Source organism: Strix aluco, chromosome 3 (genome assembly GCF_031877795.1).
Source record: "Strix aluco isolate bStrAlu1 chromosome 3, bStrAlu1.hap1, whole genome shotgun sequence".
NCBI classification, from domain to species: domain Eukaryota; kingdom Metazoa; phylum Chordata; class Aves; order Strigiformes; family Strigidae; genus Strix; species Strix aluco.
The window spans coordinates 131,653,501-131,674,267 of NC_133933.1; the positions used below are offsets into that span (position 1 = coordinate 131,653,501).

At 59.8% G+C, this 20,767-nt stretch overlaps 2 protein-coding genes across 3 annotated transcripts; one reads left to right on the plus strand and one right to left on the minus strand.

Annotated features, from left to right (window-relative positions):
- Positions 1 to 251: 251 nt before the first annotated feature.
- On the minus strand, positions 252 to 3,313 carry LOC141921644 (uncharacterized). Its single transcript, XM_074820567.1, has 5 exons — positions 3,144 to 3,313; positions 2,926 to 3,046; positions 2,654 to 2,779; positions 821 to 1,305; positions 252 to 548 (listed from the first exon to the last, which is right to left on the minus strand). The coding sequence occupies exons 1-5, from the start codon at positions 3,311 to 3,313 to the stop codon at positions 395 to 397; spliced, it is 1,056 nt and encodes a 351-aa protein (XP_074676668.1). The 3' UTR covers positions 252 to 394.
- A 1,253-nt stretch (positions 3,314 to 4,566) lies between these two features.
- On the plus strand, positions 4,567 to 15,335 carry EPHX2 (epoxide hydrolase 2). 2 transcript variants are annotated; one of them, XM_074820364.1, is made up of 19 exons: positions 4,567 to 4,699; positions 6,022 to 6,106; positions 6,248 to 6,407; positions 6,952 to 7,142; positions 7,267 to 7,389; positions 8,331 to 8,405; positions 8,642 to 8,737; positions 9,009 to 9,087; positions 10,194 to 10,228; positions 10,331 to 10,357; positions 12,148 to 12,233; positions 12,371 to 12,482; positions 12,800 to 12,874; positions 13,585 to 13,630; positions 13,722 to 13,824; positions 14,056 to 14,125; positions 14,205 to 14,285; positions 14,610 to 14,668; positions 14,758 to 15,335. In XM_074820364.1, exons 1-19 carry the CDS (start codon positions 4,599 to 4,601, stop codon positions 14,840 to 14,842), a joined length of 1,689 nt encoding a protein of 562 aa, XP_074676465.1. In that variant the 5' UTR covers positions 4,567 to 4,598; the 3' UTR covers positions 14,843 to 15,335. The 2 variants fall into 2 exon arrangements, 1 of the variants encoding a protein (XP_074676465.1); XR_012622711.1 differs by lacking the exons at positions 14,056 to 14,125; positions 14,758 to 15,335 and having other exon boundaries at positions 14,610 to 14,661.
- Positions 15,336 to 20,767: the final 5,432 nt, after the last annotated feature.

Below are 20,767 nucleotides of genomic sequence, written 5' to 3' on the forward strand. Positions count from 1 at the left end.
CACGTGTGCGATGGCATCCCGTGTCATCCCACGTGCGATGGCAATGTGTGTGCGATGACATCCCACGTGTGATGACATCCCGTGTGCGATAGCCTCATGTGTGCGATGGCCTCAAGCGTGCAGTGGCGTCCCGTGTCATCCCACGTGCGATGGTGTCCTGTCTATGATGTCCCCACGTGTGCAGTGACACCTGGTAGCGCGCATACCCCCCCATCCCCTCCCGGTGCCTCCGGCTCCAGCGCCCAGACCACTCTGCAAACACCCCGGGCGACGTCTCGGCTCCCAAGACCGGGGTGGGGGCAGAAGGAGCCAGGACACCCAAAAGCCGGGTGGGGGGGTCCTACCCGCAAGCGAGGCCACAGGTGGGGTGACAGCAGTGCCCGTCCCCGCTGTCCTAGGGCTCGGCGGTGGCAGCGGCGTGGGCGGCCGAGCTCTGCAGGCGCCGGCTCAGCTCAGCGTGGAGGCGGTGGGAGGTGGCGTCGAGGGTCTGGGCCAGGCGGCTAGTGAGCCGTAGCATGTGGGCTACCACACGGACACCCTTCCGTAGCCTGTTGGGGGGGGGGGGGGGGCGGAGGGGAAAGCTCAGTGTCCCCACCAGCCTCCCCGCAGCGGGATGTGGAAGGTGATGCAGCAGCACTGGGGATGCCGGTGGGGGTCCCCAACTCCTCCATCTCCACGTACCACCCAAGAGCCACCATGAATGCTGGGGGACCCTTGGGGACACCCAAACACCCCCCCACCCCGGGTGTCTGCAGCAGGGGGGCTGTCTCCCACCCATGGATTTTGGCTCCACAGAGCCTCTTCTCCCCGTGGCACTTACTTCTCCTTCTTCTCAGCCATCTGGGGGTGATCGGCCTCGGCCACGTGAGCCTCCAGCTCCCTGCGGACGTTATCCAGGCTCTCCCGAAATTCCAGGTTGGCCTCATGGATGGCGGGAAGGGCCTCGGCGATGACGTCCTGGTACCGCGTCCGGTTGTCCTCCAGCATGGCCGCCGTCTCCACGGCCTTCAGGCTGGCCTTGGTGTCCTGCAAGAGGTTCTGGAGATGATCCAGGTCGTGGCGGGAGGCGGAGGCGGGGGGCGGCTCGGGGGGGCTGCAAGGTTTGGGGGTGTGGAAGGTGATGCCGCAGTGTTGCGGGTCCTGGAGGAGGGGGTCCCCATCCTGGGTGAGGTGGTACCCCAACTCTTCCGTCCCTACGCTGGGTGTCACGTCTTCTTCTGGTCCCTCCTGGGTGGTGGCGGGGGGGACGAGGGCGCAGACCCCCACCAGCAGGCACCAACCGGGGCCCCCCGGGATCATGGTGCCCTGCGGGAGCAAAGAGAAACGGGGAGGGGGGGGTCAAGGCTGCGGCTGAGACACCCCCTGAGGCACTTTTGGGCCCCGCCCCCAGGACTCCCTGAGTTTGCACCAGCAAAATCCCCCTTATTTTTCCCTGCTTATGCAGCGCTGGGATTTGGGGGTGTCGTACCCCACCCCCCACATGGAGAACCCCACCCTGGGGGGGGGGACGACACCCTTTCAGCACCCCCCCCCGGCGCAGCACATGAAACACGGTGATGGGGAAACCGAGGCACGGAGGGGTTAAGATGAGGGCTGGAAGGGCTGGGGTGAGGCTGATCCTACTGGGGGGCAGCTTGTCCCCCCCCAAACCCCCCTCTGGAGCCATGGAAAAGCAGGAGGCCGCGGTGGCCGGGGGGGGGCCGGGTGGTGTGCAGACAATACGGCTCTTTCAAAACCACCGCCGGAAAGCCTCGGCGCCGGGACTGGGGGAGCGGGTGCCAGATGCTGCTGGCGCGGCAGGCGCGGGGGTTTGGGGGTTCGGAGGGGGGGGTCCCCACCAGCACCCCGCACCCTCCCAGCCAGTCCCGAGCCCCTGGGCGGAGGGAAGGGGGCTCCCATCGGCATCGCAGCTCCCTGGGGTGCAATGAGCATCTCGGGTCTCAGGCCAGCACCTGGTTCTTGAGTCGGAGAGAAGGGTCCCAAAAGGGTGGGGCGGGGGGGGGGGGGGGGCAGAACGTGGCAACTGGGGGACCCCCCCCCCCCCCCGACGGAGACCACAGCGGCACCGTGGCCCAGCCCTGCCACGAATTGGCCGGGTCTCAGAGGCGTCGCCGTGCTGGCATGTCGCTGGCACCAGGGCTGGGTTGTTCCTCCCGGCTCTTCCCACCGGAATAGCAACAGACCAGCAAAATTCTTCCTTTTTCCCCCCCAAAAAAATACTCCCAACTTTTTGCGCTGGGACTTGGGGCGGGTGGGGGGAGGCACAGACCTGCTGCCGGCCCTGATTTTGGGGTGAGCGGAGGGGCTGTGTCCATCTGTCCCCGCCGTGTGATGGGGGGGGGGTGGGGGGTGGGGGGTGGGAAGCTGAGCCACGGCAGAAATTAGGGCAGGGGGGGTCCAGCTCCCCCTACACCCCCAGGAGAGTGTTGGGGGTCCTGGGGACAGCGGGAGGTTGGGGACAGGGGACACTGAGCCCCATCCATCCCAGTAAGGAACAGTCTCCCCAGCTCCGCTGTGCTGGGGTGCAGTGACCCCCCCCAGCGCCCCCCCCCCCACCCCAGGTGGGGAAACTGAGGCAGGAGGTTGGGGTTTGCCGTGTGAAACCGCTGCTGAGCCCCCCCCGCCCCGGTCCCCCCCACCCCGTCCCGCTCACCGCTCGGCGACGCGGCCGTCCCGCCACGGCACTGCCGGCGGCTCCCCGAGGCGGGGCTGTGGCCCACACGCCTGCACACGCCTGCACACGCGTGGCTGGTGCTGAGCGTGCCAGGGGTGGTTCAGGCTACATGGGGGGGGGGGGTCGGGGGAGCCCCCCTCGGGGTGGTTGGGGGGGGGAGGGCAGTTCAGGATGGCTGAAGCAGCCAGGAGGTGTGCACGTGTGTGCACACATGTGCTTGGCATGTAGACACATGCAGAGCGTGCACATACATGCTTGGAGCCCACACGTGCTTGGTGGTGCACAGCCACGCTCAGCAGGGAACACACATGCTGAGCATGCACACACATGTGCTGAGCGTGCACATACATGTGCTGAGTGTGCCCACACATGCTGAGTGTGCACATACATGCACTCAGCAGGGCACACATGTGCTGAGCACACACAACATGTGCTGAGTGTGCACATACGTGTGCTCAGCAGGACTCACACATGCTGAGCGTGCACATACATGTGTTGAGTGTGCACACGCATGTGCTCAACAGGGCACACATGCTGAGTGTGCACACACATGTGCTGACTGTGCACATAGATGTGCTGAGCGTGTACGTACATGTGCTGAGTGTGCCCATACATGTGCTGAGTGTGCACATACAACATGCTGAGTGTGCACATGCATGTGTTCAGCAGAGCTCACACATGCTGAGTGTGCACATGCGTGTGCTCAACAGGGCACACATGTGCTGAGTGTGCACACACATGTGCTGACTGTGCACATAGATGTGCTGAGCGTGTACGTACATGTGCTGAGTGTGCCCATACATGTGCTGAGTGTGCACATACAACATGCTGAGTGTGCACATACGTGTGCTCAGCAGGGCTCACACATGCTGAGCATGCACATACATGTGTTGAGTGTGCACGCACGTGTTGAGCATGCACATACATGTGCTGAGCAGGGAACACACATGCTGAGCGTGCACATACATGTGCTGAGCATGCACATACATGTGCTGACTGTGCACATACATGTGCTGAGTGTGTACATACGCCCTCAGCAGAGCACACACGTGCTGAGTGTGTATATACGTGTGCTCAGCAGGGCACACACGTGCTTAGCGTGCAGCGCTCACGCAGCCTCACCATGCACACGCGTGCTCGGAGACGCTCACACATGCTTAAGGGTGCACACGCAACCTCAGCAACATGCCTGGCCGTGTGCGTACATGCTCATGCACAGACATGTTTTGCACGTGTGCGTGCGTGTGTGCACGTGCATGTGTGCATACATACCCGCATGCTCGTGCATTTTTGTGTGTGCAGGTGTACATACGGCTGCGCGTGTGTGTAGCTGCGCGCATATGCACGTGTGCACACATGTGCACGTCTGCGTGCGCGTGCTCCCGTCTGTGTGCGGGCGTGTGAACACGCATGCACGTGAACACGCGTGCAGGCAGGTGCGTGCACACGCGTGTGCACGCCTGCAGCACGTGGCCCGTCCGGCCTGTGCGCCCCTTCCCGCTTCCAGCCCCGTGAGGCCGCTCGGAGTTGGGTGCAGGAGGGCCCAGTGGGTGCTGCTGCACCCTGGGGTGCTGCGGGGGGGGGTCCTGGGCTCCACCTGAATGGGGAAAAAAAAGGCGATTTGGGGGAAAAAAAAATCCGGCAAAACCCAAAAAATCAGCGGCAGGGAGTGCGTGGAGAGGCGGGCACCCACGGCAGCAGGGGCCCGGGGGTCCCACAGCCCCACGGGGCCGGGAGGGTGCTGGTGGGACGGAGGGGGGGGTCCCCCCCGTGCAGGGTAGGGGGGCCCCCCCCAGGAGCCCGGGAGGGCGCCAGACGGCGGCGCTAGGACCCAGCGCGGTGCCCAGGCGGGGAGGGGCGGGGCCTGCGGGGCGGTGTGGGGGCCGCGGGTTCGATTCCGGGTGCGGGCGGCGGGGAGGCGGCCATGGCGCGGCGGGCCGTGGTGTTCGACCTTGGCGGTGTGCTCTTCGGGCCCGGCCTGCAGCACGGCCTGGGCTCCTGCGAGCGGGACTACGCTCTGCCCAGGTACGGCCTAGCCCGGCACGGCCCGGCACGGCCCGGCCTGGCCTGGCCCGGCGGCACACGCCCGCCCGCGCCTCGGCCTGTCGCTGCTCGGCCGGAGACCCGTAGAGACGAGGCGACAATACTGTGTGTGCGGCCGCCGCCCGCGCGGGGTCTGCGCGACTGGGGCTCCCATAGCAGGAGGACAGGGCTGGAGGGGGGGGGTACAGGCTGGGGACCCCCTGTCCTGGGGGTGGGGTGCAAGTTGGGGTCCCTGTGTGTACATGGGGGGCAGGCTGGGGACCTCCTGCCTTGATGTGGGGTGCAGGCGCGGGGAGGGGTCCTGTGCTGGGTGTGGGGTGCAGGCTGGAGGTGGGGGGGGTCCTGTCCTGGATGTGGGGTGCAGGTCAGCAGTTAAAACTAACCCCCAAAGAGATGGGATCAGCACAGGGGATGTTGGCCAAAGCCGTAAGAAGAGCAACTATTGATTAATTAAGCAGGATAATTAATTAAGCCCATCCTTGCGCCAGTGCTGAGACCTGGAACAACTCAGTCCGTGAGCTGGAGCTGACAAAACCCAAAGCATTGGACCCCGGAGCGCGTCCGAAACAGCCTCTCGAGTCCTGGCGAACCCTTTGCCCCATTTAATTCAGGATATTTGGGAATTACTAATCCCAAAAGCTCCCAAACAGGAGCTGATCAGGTTCTGTCTGTTTGCATCACCCAACACGTCGGGATTGCCCAGCAGCGCGTGGGTGTTAAAAAAAATAAAAAGCAGGGAGTTAAAAAAAAAAAAAAAGCTAAATGCTGGAGGACACGGAGCAGATGGAGCAATAAATTCCCAGATTATCAGGCCATCAAACATATTTTTGCTTCGCTTTATAGTAAAAAAAAAAGTGACAGCAATCTTGCTGGAACACGTAAAGCCGCTTTATTTTTAACCGAGCTGCATTTTTATCGACTCGGAGGAGAGGTTTGTCCTAATGCCAGTCGCTGTAATCTTGTTTTATTGCCACCCAAGAAGGCCTTTTGTGGTCTTGTGATAGGGGCAAATTATTTTCCCTGAGCTACAGCTTACAAAATACCTCGCTTTTTGCATTATTTTTTTATTCCTGGCCAAACTCCCTGCTCGTCTATCTGCAGGGCGAAGTAATTGAGCTGCCAGCGGAAATAAATGGGCAGCGATCTCCCCGGTCCTGTAATGAAGCGATGCTCAACCCTGGGTGATGATGGAGGATGGAGCTCTGCATCCCCAGCACGGAGCATCCCCCTCCCTGTAGAGCACCCCAACACCCCCCCGGTATTAGGGTCCCCCCCCGGCTGACTTCTCCTCCTTTGCCTGGCAGGAATTTCTTGCAAAAGGTCATGTTTGCCGGCGGCTCCGACAGTCCTTATGCCAAAGCGATGAAGGGAAAGATCACCCTGTCCCAGGTGAGCCCTCGGGTACCAGCCGTAGAGCGTCACCGGCGGCTCGGATGGGGCTTGGGAAGGAGCTGAGGGGAGCAGAGTCCAGGCAGGACCCTGCTTTATTTTTTGGGGGGTCAATTGAGTGACTGCCAGGGTGTTTTCCAGCTCTTTTCAGAGATGGAAGAGGGCTGCAGGCAGCACGCCTCCGCCTCGGGCATCGCCCTGCCGCCTGCTTTCTCCGTCGCTCGAGCCTTCGGGGAGGTGGCGGCCAAGGGGACGGTCAATGCCCCCCTTCTGCGGGCAGCGAGGATGCTGCGGAGGAATGGTGGGTGCTGGGGGGGGGCTTTTGGGCAAGAGGGGCTGGAGTCAGGGTGCTGCTTTCCTCCCAAGGAGGCACCACGGGGGTCGCTGCTTGGTCTCACTATGGTGTCCCTGCTCAGTCCCACCACAGAGTCCCTGCTCAGTCCCATGATGGAGTCTTTACTCAGTCCCTCCTCCTCATCAAAACGCTCTCTCGGCATCTCTAATTAGATATTTCAAGCCTAAATCCATCAGACATGGTGTCACCCAGCCACGGCTGGTCCATCGGCTCAGTCCTCAGCGTCTTGGTGTGCCTGAGCTCCAGCTCACACCCCTCTTGCCTTGGGAGGGTTGAGCTTTGCTTTTCTGGAGGTACAAATTGGGCCTAAGCTTCTGCTGAGAATCCTTTTATCTCCTGCCGGGATGTCCTGGCCTGGACAGAGCCTCATAAATTGGAGATTTTAGGATGAAAAGTCTGAGAAACATGGCTGGGGAGGAGAACTGAAATCAAGCGCTCTCCGGAGAGCCGGAGTGGGAAAACCAGCGCTCCCCACTCTGCCCTTCTTTAGGATTTAAGACCTGCGTCCTCACCAACAACTGGGTGGATGACAGCGCTGGACGGCTCTTCACGGCCACGCTGATGAACCTGCTGCGCCGCCACTTCGACCTGGTGATCGAATCCTGCCGGCTCGGAGCGCAGAAGCCAGATCCCGAGATCTACACCTACGCCCTGGATGCGCTGCAGGCGAAGCCGCAGGAGGTACGACCATCACCCCAAAAACAGGGCATGGCGGGGTCCCTCCGAGCACCCAAACTCCTTGGCCAAACCCAATGGCCACCCTTCCCCGGGGTGCTGAGCCCAGCTCTCGCTGCTGTATCTCCAGGTCATCATCCTGGACAACATCGGGGAGAATTTGAAGCCAGCCCGGGAAATGGGCATGGCCACTGTCCTCGTCAGGGACACCGAGACCGTCCTGAAGGAGCTGGAGGAGCTCTCGGGCATCCAGGCACGTCGTGGTGGTCTGGGTCCTCTCCATCCCCTGCTGTCCTGGAGTTCTGCAGAGCCAGGAGGGTGGGCTCAGGCTTATGGGTCTTGCCATGATGCGGTGCTGGTGCAAGACTGACGAGCGGCTTTGGAAACGAACGGGATGGGGTCTGTGATGTGCAATCCCTGCCCATCCCCCCATAACCTCATCCCCTGGACCTGCTGAGCCCACCACTCCTCTGCTACCACTGGGATCCATCCTGCTCCTCCCGCCCCGGGGGGCTCCTTCTCCCCCTCCTCAGGACAACCTGAAGGATTTTGGGGAAGATAAATGGCTTTGTGTGTTGTTTGGGCCCGTAGCTGGGATGCAGAAGGTGCAGAGCGGTCCAGGAGCTGCCACAGGGGTGGCCAGGGATGGTGGGATGGAGCTTCTGGAGCACAGGTCTTATGAGGAGTGGCTGAGGAAACTGGGGGGGTTTAGTCTGGAGAATAGGAGGCTGAGGGGAGACCTCATGGCCCTCTGCAACTCCCTGAAAGGAGGGTGCAGAGAGGGGGGATGAGCCTCTTGAACCAAGGAACAAGCACCAGACCAAGAGGGAATGGCCTCAAGCTGCGCCAGGGCAGGGTCAGACTGGCTCTTAGGAAGGATTTCTTTGCAGAAGGGGTTGTTGGGCGTTGGAATGGGCTGCCCAGGGCAGGGGGGGAGTCCCCATCCCTGGAGGGGTTGAAGAGTCGGGTTGACCCAGCGCTGAGGGATCTGGTGGAGTTGGGAACGGTCAGGGTGAGGTTCATGGTTGGACTGGAGGAGCTTCAAGGGCTTTCCCAACCGAGGTGATTCTGTGAAATTGTCCCACCAGCAGCAGGGTGGTGGGGACGTCCCATGGTGGGGACATCCCATGGTGGGGATGTCCCATGGAGCTCCAGGCTTGCTCCGAAGCTCACCCTGTGCTCCTCACCCCGCAGCTTCTCACCCCAGAAGAGCTGCTGCCGACTGCATGTGATCCATCTGATGTCACCCACGGATATGTGCCCATCCGGGTAGGCTGGAGGGGACTCCCTTGGTGACGAGGTGGCCCCGGGCTTGTCAGGGCTGGATGCTGAGCTGCCCCATCATTTGGGTCTTCTCCATCCACCCCAGGGGCTCAAACAGGCCAATGTGGCTCCGGGGTGCTGGGCTGGAGGGGGTGGTGGGCTCCCATGCTGGGTGGAGGGTTGGGGGGAGGGGGGGGAAACCATGTCACCCGCAGCTCACAAGGCCTCTCTGTCCCTTCCAGCCCGGCGTCCAGCTGCACTTTGTGGAAATGGGGGATGGCCCCGTCGTCTGCCTCTGCCACGGCTTCCCCGAGTCCTGGCTCTCCTGGCGCTACCAGGTGATGGAGGAGATGGGGAGGAGGGTGGACCATGGGGGCTGGTGGAGGGGTGTGCATGGCCACCACTCCTGGGTCCCAGGGCTGTCCAATCCCTCCGTGAGCCTGGAGTGACGTAGGGAGTGTTCCCCACCCTCCCCAGCCTGTCTCTGCCCTGCTGGGGACCTCTCTGGGCACCCTGGGGTGGGCAGATGCAGGATGGGTGCTGGTGTCGGGGGACAGGGAGGGTCCGGGGTTCTCAGCATCCTTTGGAGGCTGCTGCTTTCCCTCCTAGATCCCAGCTTTGGCTGATGCCGGCTTCAGGGTGATCGCTCTGGAGATGAAGGGCTACGGGGAGTCCACGGCCCCGCTGGGTGAGCTGGGTTTACTGGGGGGACGGGGGCGTGAGGGGCTGGAGCTGCTAACCCCAAGGCCGAAACCCAGGAGGAGATGGGTGGAGGAGTCTTCTCCAGGGGGTGGCGGTGGGGGGGTGGAAGCTGTCCCGCTCCTCCTGCACCCCCGGCAGCTCAGGTGGACGCGAAATGACACCAAGTTAAGCGGGAGTGTCGATCTGCAGGAGGATAGGGAGGCTGTACAGAGAGACTTGGATAGGTTGGATCAGTGGCCAACGTTAATGGGATGGGCTTCAACAAGCCCAAGTGCCAGGTCCTGCACTTGGGCCACAACAACCCCCTGCATGGCTACAGGCTTGGGGAGGGGTGGCTGGAGCTGTCTGGAAGAGAAGGATCTGGGGGTTCTCATTGACAAGCAGCTGAACAGGAGCCAGCAGTGTGCCCAGGGGGCCAAGAAAGCCAACGGCATCCTGGCTTGTGTTAGAAATAGTGTGACCAGCAGAAGCAGGGAGGTGATAGTCCCCCTGTGCTCTGCACTGGTGAGGCCACACCTGGAGTGTTGTGTCCAGTTTTGGGCACCTCAATCCGAGAGAGATCTCGAGGGGCTGGAGCGAGTGCAGAGGAGGGCAACGAAGCTGGGGAAGGGCCTGGAGAATAAATCCTGTGAGGAGCGATGGAAGGAGCTGGGACTGTTCAGTGTGAGGAGGAGAAGGCTGAGGGGAGACCTCATCACTCTCTACAGCTCCCTGAAAGGACATTGTAGAGAGGTTGGTGCTGGTCTCTTCTCCCAGGGAATTAGTGACGGAACAAGAGGGAACGGCTTTAAACTGCAACAGGGGAGGTTCAGACTGGACATGAGGAGAAAATGTTTCCCAGCAAGAGTGGTCAGAGAGTGGAATAGGCTGCCCAGGGAGGGGGTGGAGTCCCCATCCCTGGGTGTGTTTAAGGGCCGTTTGGATGAGCTGTTGGGGGATGTGGTGTAGGGGAGAACTTTGTAGAGTCGGGCTGAGGGTTGGACTCGATGATCCCAAGGGGCTTTTCCAACCTGAATGATTCTGGGATTCTGTGAAATACATCCTCAGAAACGTCTGGATGTTGAAATGATGGCTATTCTGTCTTTTGTGCAGATGTAAAAGAATATTCCCAGGAGCAGATATGCAAGGTGAAGAGCTGCAGGGTGTGGTGGAGTGGAGGGTGGGGGGGGGTGGGCTGGTGGGGCACGGTCCCGGGCAGGATCTGACCCCTCCTCTCCTCCCTTCCCCAGGACCTGGTGGTTTTCCTGGACAAACTGGTGAGGAGCCCCCCACGATGGGTCCCTTCTTCTTGGCACATTTGGGCGTGTGTGTCCCCCCTGCCTGCCCTTTGCCTCTTCCTCCCCATGTAGGGAAAGCTGAGCTCCCCGGTGACTTTGTCCCATGCTGGGACATCTGAGGTGACTCTGGTCCAAAACCCTTGGGGTTACACCAGGCCCTGTCTTTGTGTACCCCGTGGATGGGATTTTAGGGATGGGGGTGTTCACTCTGATCCCTACTGATGGCTGACTGAATGCAGACTTTGCCAGTGGGGAGAACCCATGCTTGGGAGGGTCTCCAGCTCTGTGTCACCTTCTCCCGGACCTTGTGTCCTTGCTGTCACCTTGTGTCTGGTGTCATCTCAGCAACTGGGTTTGGGAACTCCGGGCTTAATTCCCATCCCAGCGAGGGGATGGGGTTGATTTCTGCACCTTTTAAAAGGAGATGAAGTGGCACGGGAAGAAGTCACAGCCCACAGATACCAACATCTCCAGGGCTTTTTCCTTGTGAAATGGCTTCCGAGGGAACGAGTCCTTCGAAAAGCGCAGTGTTAAAAAAAAAACCCCAAACTCGACAAAGAAGGGGGAAAAAAAAAAAGCCCTTGAGGTTTTGCAAGGGCTCCTTGTGCGAGGAGCAGTTTTGTGCCAGTGTCAGAGCTGGGATGGGTTTTTGGGAGGGGTCCAAGGCTGCGCGGGGGCTGCGGCTCCGGTTTGGTGCTGAGCAGGCGAGGATAAATCACAGTGATTTTTTTTTGCTGGGTATTGTCTTCATGCTGGATTAAAAATGATAAGAAAAATAGAAAGATGCCCGTTGATGAGGTCCTGGCATCCCGTACGGGTGGGACTTTGGTTTTCCTCGCTCCTCCACTACCATCGGGATCCATCCTGCTCCTCGCCCCCTGGGGGGCTCCTTCTCCCCCCCCCCAGGACAAACCTCAGGGATTTTGGGGAAGATAAATGACTTCGTGTGTTGTTTAAGCCCGTAGCTGGGATGCAGAAGGTGCAGAGCGCTCCAGGAGCCGCCACGGGGGTGGCCGGGGATGGTGGGATGAAACCCATCAGCACCAGGGGGGGGACCTGCTCAACCCCACATCGGAGGGGGGAGATGCTGGGACCCCCCCCAACCCCTCTGCCCCGCCTCGGGGGGGGTCTCAGACGCTGGGTTTCCCGCTGCTGGATGGCAGCGAGACATGCAGCCGGCCCCGAGCTGTGTCTGCCAGGAGGGAATTTTAATTATGCTTCTAAATATCAGCTAATTCTGAACCAGCTGCTGCGTTGTCAAGAGAGCGGGTTTTAATTGGATTTATTTGTAGGTGCCCAGAGGGGTCAGGAAAATGGAATGAAAATGGAATGGAAAGGAGGGGGGGGACAGTGAGCTTGGCGTGCCCAGCTCCGGGCAGGATCTGGCCAGCCCTGGGGGATGCTGCGAGCTCCTTCCCAGAGGGGCTGGAGATTTATTCGGCTGCGCCGATGCTGAGATGTTCCCCGTGTTGTCACCTCGTGTGATGGCAACGGCAGGACCGGAATGGATGATCCCAGGGGATGAGCAGCCTCGAGATGTGTTTTCGGTGGATCATATCAAACCCTTTTCCTCTGGAGGGCCCAGGTAGTTGAAATGTTTAATTAAATCAGAGCAAATTGCTCCAGGGGGTCAGGTGAGGCTTGTTCCTTGGGGAAACAAAAAAAAAACCAACCCACAACAGGAAGGGAAAATAAAAAATATTGCTGTTTTCTGAGCTCGTTGCTGCTTGGGAGGAAAGCAAATCACCTCTCGGGCCCCCTCCCTGCAGGGCATCCCACAGACCGTGCTGGTCGGCCACGACTGGGGCGGTGCTGTGGTGTGGAACATGGCTCTCTTCTACCCCGAGAGGGTGAGGTGGGTCCTTGGAGAGGGGTCCAGGGGGGCTGGGGCACCCCAGATCCTGTCCTGTCCCTACAGCAAAGCCCCAGCTCACACAGGGTACCCCAAAACCGGGTCTGATGCTGACTCTGCCCCCCGCCATGATGTCGCAGGGCCGTGGCCTCGCTAAACACCCCGTACCGACCCGCCGACCCCGCTGTGGACATTGTGGAGAAGATGAAAACCTATCCCAACTTTGATTACCAGTTCTACTTCCAGGAGCCGGTGAGTCCGGGATAACAATTTTTATCCTCCACCCCTTTTTGGGGGTTTAAACCCCCCGTGAGTATGGGCATGTGCCCACATTGGGGTCCCCAACTCATGGCCTGCCCCATAGCCGGGGTGTCACACCGTGGGGCTCTCAGCCGATGGGTTGTGGTTCCCCTGCCAGACCTTATTCCTGTGCTGAACTCTGCAAAAAACCATCCCCAGCCTCCACCCAAGCCCTGAGGGGTGGCAGGATTTGGCCCTGGGACAGGGGGTTGGGTCCCTGGGGAGGGTTGGTGTCACCCACGGTGCTTCCTCCCACTCACCCTGTGCAGGGTGTCGCAGAAGCGGAGCTCGAGAAGGACATCGGCCGGACCCTGAAGGTTCTGATCCGCTCCACGCGCCAGGAGGTAGGGATGGGGCTGAGGGTTTCCCAGCCTTGTGTCCTCTCCAAACCCTGCCAGCCTTGTTGGGGCTCTGCCTATGGCACCCTCTTCCCTTCCACCTCGCCTGTGCCAGGAGCCAGAAGCTTTAGGGATGGCTTTGCAGTGGCCCACAGTGACCCTCAGGCACGCTCCACCCCATGTCTGCCACCCTTTTGCTACTTAGCCATGGTGAAGTCTGCAGTGTCAGCCATCAGTAGGGACCAGAGTGAACGCATCCTTGTAAGCAGTAGTGCAGGGCCTGCACCATTTTAGGACTCAAAGCTGACCCCGAGTAGGGATTGAGAAGACCTCTAGAAAGCTGTGCTGCCACACGGGGGGACAGCCCAGTCCAGGAAACAGCAGATTTGTGGGGTGACTGTCCCCTGCTTCCCGCCTGCGACTTCCTCAGTCCCTGCGAATGTTCAGATCTTGCTTCAGGGTGAAACCTTTGTGGTTTAAAATAACAACGCCCTGGGAGCATGCGGGGGGGGGGCTGTGCCTCGCCAGCGGCATCCCTCTGCCCACACCATCTGTTCCTGCATCCCTTGGGGTGCAGCGATGCTCGACGCTGGCTCCCGGCAAGGAGGGCCACGAAGCCCCAAACCTGGGAGCCCCCCCGCCCCGGGATGTGTTTCCCCCCTCCTCTTGGGTGCGGTGTCGGTCCCTGCCTGCCCTCCGTCCCCTCTCTCTTGCAGGACCGCCTGCCCTTCGCCCTCAACTTCCACAAGGTCCAGGAGCGAGGTGAGGGGAAGGAAAGGGGAGACTGGGGTGGGGGGGATGCAGGGGGTGGGGGGGATGCTGCGGGTGGGCAGTGCTGTACCTCTTTTTGCAGGGGGGCTGCTGGTGGGCTTCCCAGAAAACCCCCCCGCCAGCCTGATCCTGCACGGCCCCGAGCTGCAATACTACATCCAGCGCTTCCAGAAATCTGGCTTCAGGTAAGGGCGGGAGCCTGAGGGGCTGGTGGCGTGTCCCCCCCACAAAAAGGGGGACCCCCAAACCCCCCTCGGCCTTGTTTTATAACCCCGAGAAGGCACAAGGCTGCTGGGGGCGGGGAGGCTGCTTTCCCCTTGCAGGCTCTTCCTGTGCTGTGGGCAGCGGGATGGTCCCTGCGGGGATGGCCGGAGCTGAGTCCCAGTATCTTCCACCCCGTTCCCCCTCTCTCCCAGTGGCCCCCTGAACTGGTACCGCAACATGCGACCCAACTGGCGCTGGGCGCTCACTGCCAAGGACAGGAAGGTGGGGGACTGATCCTGCCCCGTGGGGAGCATTCGCAGCCCCGGCACCTTCCCCACCTTGTCACCTCTGTTTCCTATAGATCATGATGCCAGCGCTGATGGTCACGGCCGGGAAGGACGTGGTGCTGCATCCCAGTATGAGCAGGGGCATGGAGGAGTGGGTAAGCCAACGTGGTCCCATCCCACCCTACCCCTGGGCACCAAAACCATCCCAATTCCACAAGATCCCACCGTGGGAGAGCCCCAGGGCAGGTCTGTGATGCCAAGATGGGCTGGATTTGGCCCAAATACAGGGACACCACTTGATAAGGGGGGACAGGCTGATACGGGGAGCGGAGAGGGGGGTGTTTGGCTTCTCTCCTCGCAGCAGGATAAAATAAAGAGCTGGGGATGCCAGGGGCAGCCTGGGGGTGGGTTCCTGGTGCTCAGCGTGCTGGATCCTGGCACAAACCGACCCTTTTCCATCCTGGTGCATCCCTGGGAAGATCCCGCAGCTGCGCCGGGAGCACCTTGAGGAGTGCGGGCACTGGACACAGATGGAGAGGTACCGCTTGCTCCGTGGGAGCTGGGATCCCCCTTTTTCAGGGTCAGGGGGAAGCCAGATCCCACCCCAGCTTTGTGTCATCCCCTCAGGCCGGCGGCGCTGAACAGGATCCTGGTGGAGTGGCTGGAGGGGCTCCCCCCTGCCACCCCTCTGCCCAAGATCTCCAGGCTGTGAGCGGGCTCCTTCCCTCCTCCCCAGGCTGATTTTTGCCTTTAGGGTTGGATTTTTTACCTTTAGGATGTGATTTTTGCCTTTAGGGTTGGATTTTTTACCTTTAGGGTGTGATTTTTGCCTTTACAGCTTGATCTGTATGTTTGGGGGGGTTGATGGGGGGGAAGTGAGGGGTGAGCCAGGGCTGGGAGGAGGGTGGCACAAAGCATCGCCCCTGCCTTTTGCAGCTAAAAGGGTCCCAGTGAGCTTTCGTGGAGGTCCTGGGAGATGGTTTGGGGCTGGACCCATCCTTATGCCATGGCCGGGGCTGCATTGGGACTGGCACATCACCCCAACCCCATCCCGGGGGCTTCCCTTGCTCAGGGGTTTGGCCAGAGGGTCCTGGATCAGTTGGTTGTCATGTGGAGCCTTTAATGCACTAATAATAATTAATGCTGCTTGAAAAATCACCTCTGCCTTGTAACATTGAGAAATAAAGCACAAAATGACCCGAGCACCTCAGCTTTCCCCATGGTTCTTGGGGTGCAGGTTCCTGCAGCATCTCGCTGCCTCTTCCCCTCCTCCCTGTGGCCCATCCCCGTGGTGCCAGGGCTCAGCCCCTGGCTCCAGCCCCCTTCCCCGGAGCTCCCAGCCCTTCTCCCGGCCCCAACAGACGTTATAAACCACCATCCAGGACGCCGGAAGGATTTGGGCAAACACGATTGGTATTTCCCCCACCAAATTCTCCCCAGCCCTCAGCTATTTTCAGCTGGGGCTTTGCGGTTTGTCTGTCTGCATCCCTCCTCCCAGTCCTTCCCCGTTCTGCCAGCAAGCCCACGGAAATGTTTTGCCTCTGGATTTATCCCTTAAAAAGGAGCTGCGTGGATTTGGAATGGGGGGAGAGAAAAAAAACCAGCCCCTGGATGGGCAGTGAGAGGTTTAAACCTTCTCCCTCCAGCCTGGAGTTATCCATAAGCCTGGCTGATGTCCACTCCAGCTTTTGGGAGCTGGTTTTGGAGCTGCTTTGGACTCTCCTCCGGCTTTCGTGAGCAGGTTTTGGAGCTGTTTTGGGCTCCGCCGATGAAATGTAAAATCCAAGAGCATCATCCCCAGGCAGCTGGGAGCTGCGGCCAAGCACCCGCCCCAGAGCCCTGCCCGGAAAGGCAGGCGGGCGCTGCCAAAACAGCCTCTCCCATGGCACTGGCATCTGGGTTTGGGGTTTTTATAGGTGTTTGCAGCCTCCTGCCAGCCCTCCCTGCACCCCAGCCCTGGGCAGGGGCCTGAGCGGGGTGTTTCCACCCAGCTCTTGGGGGGCTGCAAGGCTGCGGCAGTGCCCAGCAGTGCACCGGCCCTCCCGCAGATGCTGGGAACACTTTTGGGAGGGAGGAGGACCTGCAGAGAGCTCCCAAGCCCCCTTCCCTCCTCCCACACCAGATAATCCCCCCACACCCCCACCCCCCCACTGCCACAGCAGGGCATTGATCTGGCAGCCCCCTTCCCACAGATTCCTACCCCATGCCAGCTCCATGCCCCATGTCCTGCAGCCCACGGCAGCTTCTCCAGCTCCCACCCCCACCCTGACTCTACAGGTCTTCGGTCCCATGGGTGCACATGTCTTTGGTGTGTAGGCATCCCCAGTCCCCTGGGGTGCATGTGTCCCTGGTCCCCTAGGTGCATTTATCCTCCATCCCTGAGATGCACTTGTCCTCAGTCCCCTGGGTACACATGTCTCTGCTCCCCTGGGTGCATTTATCCCTAGGCCCTGGGGTGCATGTGTCCCTGGTCCCCTGGGTGCAGGCATCCCTGATCTCCAGGGTGCATATGTCCTCGGTCCCCTGAGTGCATTTATCCTCCATCCCCGGGGTGCACGTGTCCTTGGTGCCCTGGGTGCCTTCATCCTCTGTCCCTGAGGTACATGTGTCCTTGGTTCCCAGGGTGCAGGCATCCCTGGTCTCCAGGGTGCACATGTCCTCGGTCCCCCGGGTGCATTTATCCCCTATCCCTGAGATGCACTTGTCCTTGATCCCCTGGGTGCACATGTCCTCCATCTCCGGTGTGCGCATGTCCTTGGTCCCCCAAGTGTATGCATCTCCAGGCCCTGGGGTGCACATGTCCTCGGTCCCCTGGGTGCAGGCAGCCTCCTCTCCCCAGGCTGTCCTTGGCCACACTCAGCCAGCTCTGGTGCCCACACAGACCAGTGGGATGGTGTTAGCCTGGGGCAACTGGTCAGGATGGTGCCACCCCATCGCCCGCAAAGTGGAGACCTGGGAAAACAGCTGAGCCAATGCAGAATCACAGAATCACAGAATCATTCAGGTTGGAAAAGCCCCTCGGGATCATCGAGTCCAACCCTCAGCCCGACTCTACAAAGTTCTCCCCTACCCCACATCCCCCAACAGCTCATCCAAACGGCCCTTAAACACACCCAGGGATGGGGACTCCACCCCCTCCCTGGGCAGCCTATTCCACTCTCTGACCACTCTTGCTGGGAGACATTTTCTCCTCATGTCCAGTCTGAACCTCCCCTGTTGCAGTTTAAAGCCGTTCCCTCTTGTTCTGTCACTAATTCCCTGGGAGAAGAGACCAGCACCAACCTCTCTACAATGTCCTTTCAGGGAGCTGTAGAGAGTGATGAGGTCTCCCCTCAGCCTTCTCCTCCTCACACTGAACAGTCCCAGCTCCTTCAATCCCTCCTCATAGGATTTGTTCTCCAGATTTGGGTTTCGATGCTGGCAGGTCCGGGGGGGCAAACACCATCAGGAGAGGTGCAAAGTCCCACCCTAGTTTCCCCTGGGGCCTCATGTCATGTCCTGCTCAGATGAGGGAGACAAGTGACTTAGAGTTGTAAATCCCCAGCGGAGTGGACAACGGTGAGACAAGTCTCAAAGTCCAGACATTTATTAACTTCCCACAATGTACTAATTGGATACACGATAATTGGCTGAGTATATAACGAGTCATGGCAAGCGATACAGTCGGCCTTGCGTTAATTAATGGTAATAAGGGAAAAAAGAAATGAAGAGAGATAGAGGTAGAAATAGAGATCACTGGTCCGGGTTCCTGCGTCGGTCCCGCCAATGAGGGTTCAAGGATGCATCTGTTCACTTCACTTCACTTCACTTCACTTCACTTCACTTCTTCCCTTTCACTCCTTGCCCCCCCTCCATTTATACACACTTTCCTTGGGTCCCTCCCCTCGGTTGACCTACATATCGATGTGTCATACGTGTGGGGAGGAGTAAGGCACTTCATGGGATGATGTCATTAGTATGAGCTTGTTAATCTTCATTAGCATATGCAGGGTGTCAACTTTAGTATGTATTTCATGGATAATGAAGCAAAGGTCGTTCACAGGACAGATGCCCCTTGAAACTTTACACGATGCTCTAGAGCAGAACTGTCCCCCCTCCAGCCCATCCCATGCCATCCCGGCAACGTTATCAGCTCCAAACTCCACATTATCCACCCTGGGACTATAATTTTGTTACTTGCGAGTGTTTCAGACATTCCTTGGCTCGTTGGGCCTCTGCTCCCCCCATCCTTTATCTCTCTCAGGCTGTTTTTTCTCCAGGCCTGTCTCTCTCAGGCCCTGTTTCGAGGAGTTCCTCACACCTCGCTCCATCTCTCCGGGGGGTTTATTCCCAGGATAAACATAAACATGAGCGATGGCAGGGCCCCCCGGCCGCGATGGGTGGCGTCTAGAATGAAGAAATCAATCTGGCTGCAGTCTGAGCTCCTCTGGGCCATTTCTTCATGCAGCTTGAAGCTTCTCGCGGTGGTCTCGGGTGCGGCGGAGGGAGAGGGACCACATCCCTTGGGATGCTGCAGAGCTGGGGAGCTCGTACCAACAGACACCCCCCCAGGGTGGACATAGTCTCCATCTGCACGACGCCCAGCGGCCCAGCCCTGCTTCTCTCTCGGCTTTCTGATGTCAAAAGAAAGAAGAAAATGTCTGGAAAACCTCAGGGTGGGTTTCAAACCCCTGATCCCAGCAGCAGAAACTCGGAAGAAATGATCCCCCTCAGCTCCGGCGTTAGGGGCGGCTCGCAAAAGGCTGGGTTTATTTTTAAAGAGCTGCTTGCAATTCCTGCTCGACAAAACCTTCGAGAATGACAAAAAAAAATGGGGATTGAGTAGAAGAATCACGGTGTGTCCTCAGGGGAGTGGAGACTCGACAGCTCCGGGCGGGTGGGTGACAGCGGCAGCACCCGCCGTGGCCAGAACGCGGCCGTGGGGGACAGGGATGGGTTTGCAGGGTGATGCGCAGCTAAAACGGGGGTGGAACCCCCAAATCTCCAGTTCTGGCATTGCTGGTGCGATGGGCACCCCCCTTCCTGCGCTCGCCCGCGCCTGGCTCCGCATGCTGTGATACAGGGGACACGCGGATTTGGGGGGACAGTCACCCCCAGGGCTTCTCCTGTCCCTCCAACGCTACCAGGGGCTCTGCAACGGCTGCGATGAGCCCCCCGATGGGAAACAGCTGCTGGATGGTGTGTGCGGGGTGCAGGGTGGGCACAGGGGGTGCAGGGTGCAGGCACAGGGTGCAGGGTGGGCATAGGGGGTGCAGGGTGTGCACAGGGGCTGCAGGGTGCACATGCAGGATGCTGGGTGCACACACGGGGTGCACGATGTGGGTACTGGGGTGCAGGGTGCACATATGGGGTGCACACAGGGGGTGCGAGGTGCCGGCAGAGCCTGGCAGGGTCACACCGGGGGACTGTGGAGGGTGCTGAGCCCCAGAATCGGGGTTGTTGGGGTAACTCTGCTGGAAAACCCACAGCTGCCATAGCTTCTCCTTAGAAACCCACCTGAAATGGGAAAAAAAAATTAAACTATGTAAGTAGAGCCAGCAAAAGCACAGCTGCTTTGGGGTACGGGCTCAGGGCTGCTGTCGGGAGGAGCTGGGCCTAATCCTGCACCTCCAGGCCCTTACCCAAGTCTCCAGCTCTGGCCCCCGGGGGTTGGGGTGCAGGAGGGCAGGATTGCACCCAGCCGTGGTTGCCTGCACCCACCAAGCTTTGATGGCACCCAGTTAAATTTCAACCCAGCCCGTCCCCTGGCCTCTGGCACAGCTCCAGCTTTGCGCTGGGGGGTGCTGGGTTCATATTTCAGCCTTGCTGGGCCTGCAAACGCTGCGTTTGCTGGGTGCCAAGGGCGAAGGTCCCTCTGGGGCCAACACGTCTCAAACCACAGCCTCAGGGGACCCAAACCCACGAGGGTGGTGGCACAATGTGACCAGCTCCTCTTGTACCCCCAGACCACAAAAAAGCACCCTGGAAATGTGCTGTTTTTCTCTGCTTTTAATCAGCTTCTCTCTCCAAGGCCATGAGGCACACATGGGTGCTGACAGCAGGGGTGCTGAGCCGCAGGGAGGGCACGGGGGGACTCTGGCTGAGGATTAAGGGACAATATTTCCCCGCTCCCATACAGGGTCCAGCTCTGGTCCTGTCCTCCCTTCCTCCAGACCTTGTTGGCTGTTCCTGTTTCAGAAAGGAAGCAATTAACTTGGAAAAAAGAGGAAAAAAAAGCCCTTGGAGATTGAGAAGTAAAGAATAAAAGCTGTCCATAATTAAATTTCAATCGTTTTATTTTTAAACAGAGAAGAAAGAAGACCGGAAAATAAAAGCCCACCTGATTTCTGCCTGGCCTGAGACACTGCTCTCATGGCTCTGGAGACTCAGACACTCCAAGAGTGTCTCTTTGAATCTCTCCTGCCTCAGTTTCCCCACTGCTGTAGGGGAGGTACCGGCTCTGGGAGCCCCCCAAGTGCGTCAGCTCTGGGGAGGAGCGCAAGGGGGCATAGGATGGGGTGGGGGAAGGCTCCAGCCACAAGCCAAATTTTTTGGGGCAAATCCCATCTCTGGGCTCCTGCAGGGGCTGGGGCAGAGCGTCAGGTGTCCACCCCTGGGAGGGCACTGCAACTGGGAATGGACTGGGACTGGGAATGGT

Coding starts and splice junctions, on each gene's coding strand:
- LOC141921644 (XM_074820567.1), bottom strand. CDS start 3,313: ATGTTGTATGTGCACACTCAGCACATGTATGGGCACACTCAGCACATG. Junction 2,780..2,925: donor CACGTGTGGGCTCCAAGCAT/GTATGTGCACGC, acceptor CCCCCCATGTAG/CCTGAACCACCCCTGGCACG. Junction 549..820: donor ATGGCTGAGAAGAAGGAGAA/GTAAGTGCCACG, acceptor CCCCCCCAACAG/GCTACGGAAGGGTGTCCGTG.
- EPHX2 (XM_074820364.1), top strand. CDS start 4,599: ATGGCGCGGCGGGCCGTGGTGTTCGACCTTGGCGGTGTGCTCTTCGGG. Junction 12,234..12,370: donor TTCTACCCCGAGAGGGTGAG/GTGGGTCCTTGG, acceptor ATGATGTCGCAG/GGCCGTGGCCTCGCTAAACA. Junction 14,126..14,204: donor TCACTGCCAAGGACAGGAAG/GTGGGGGACTGA, acceptor TGTTTCCTATAG/ATCATGATGCCAGCGCTGAT.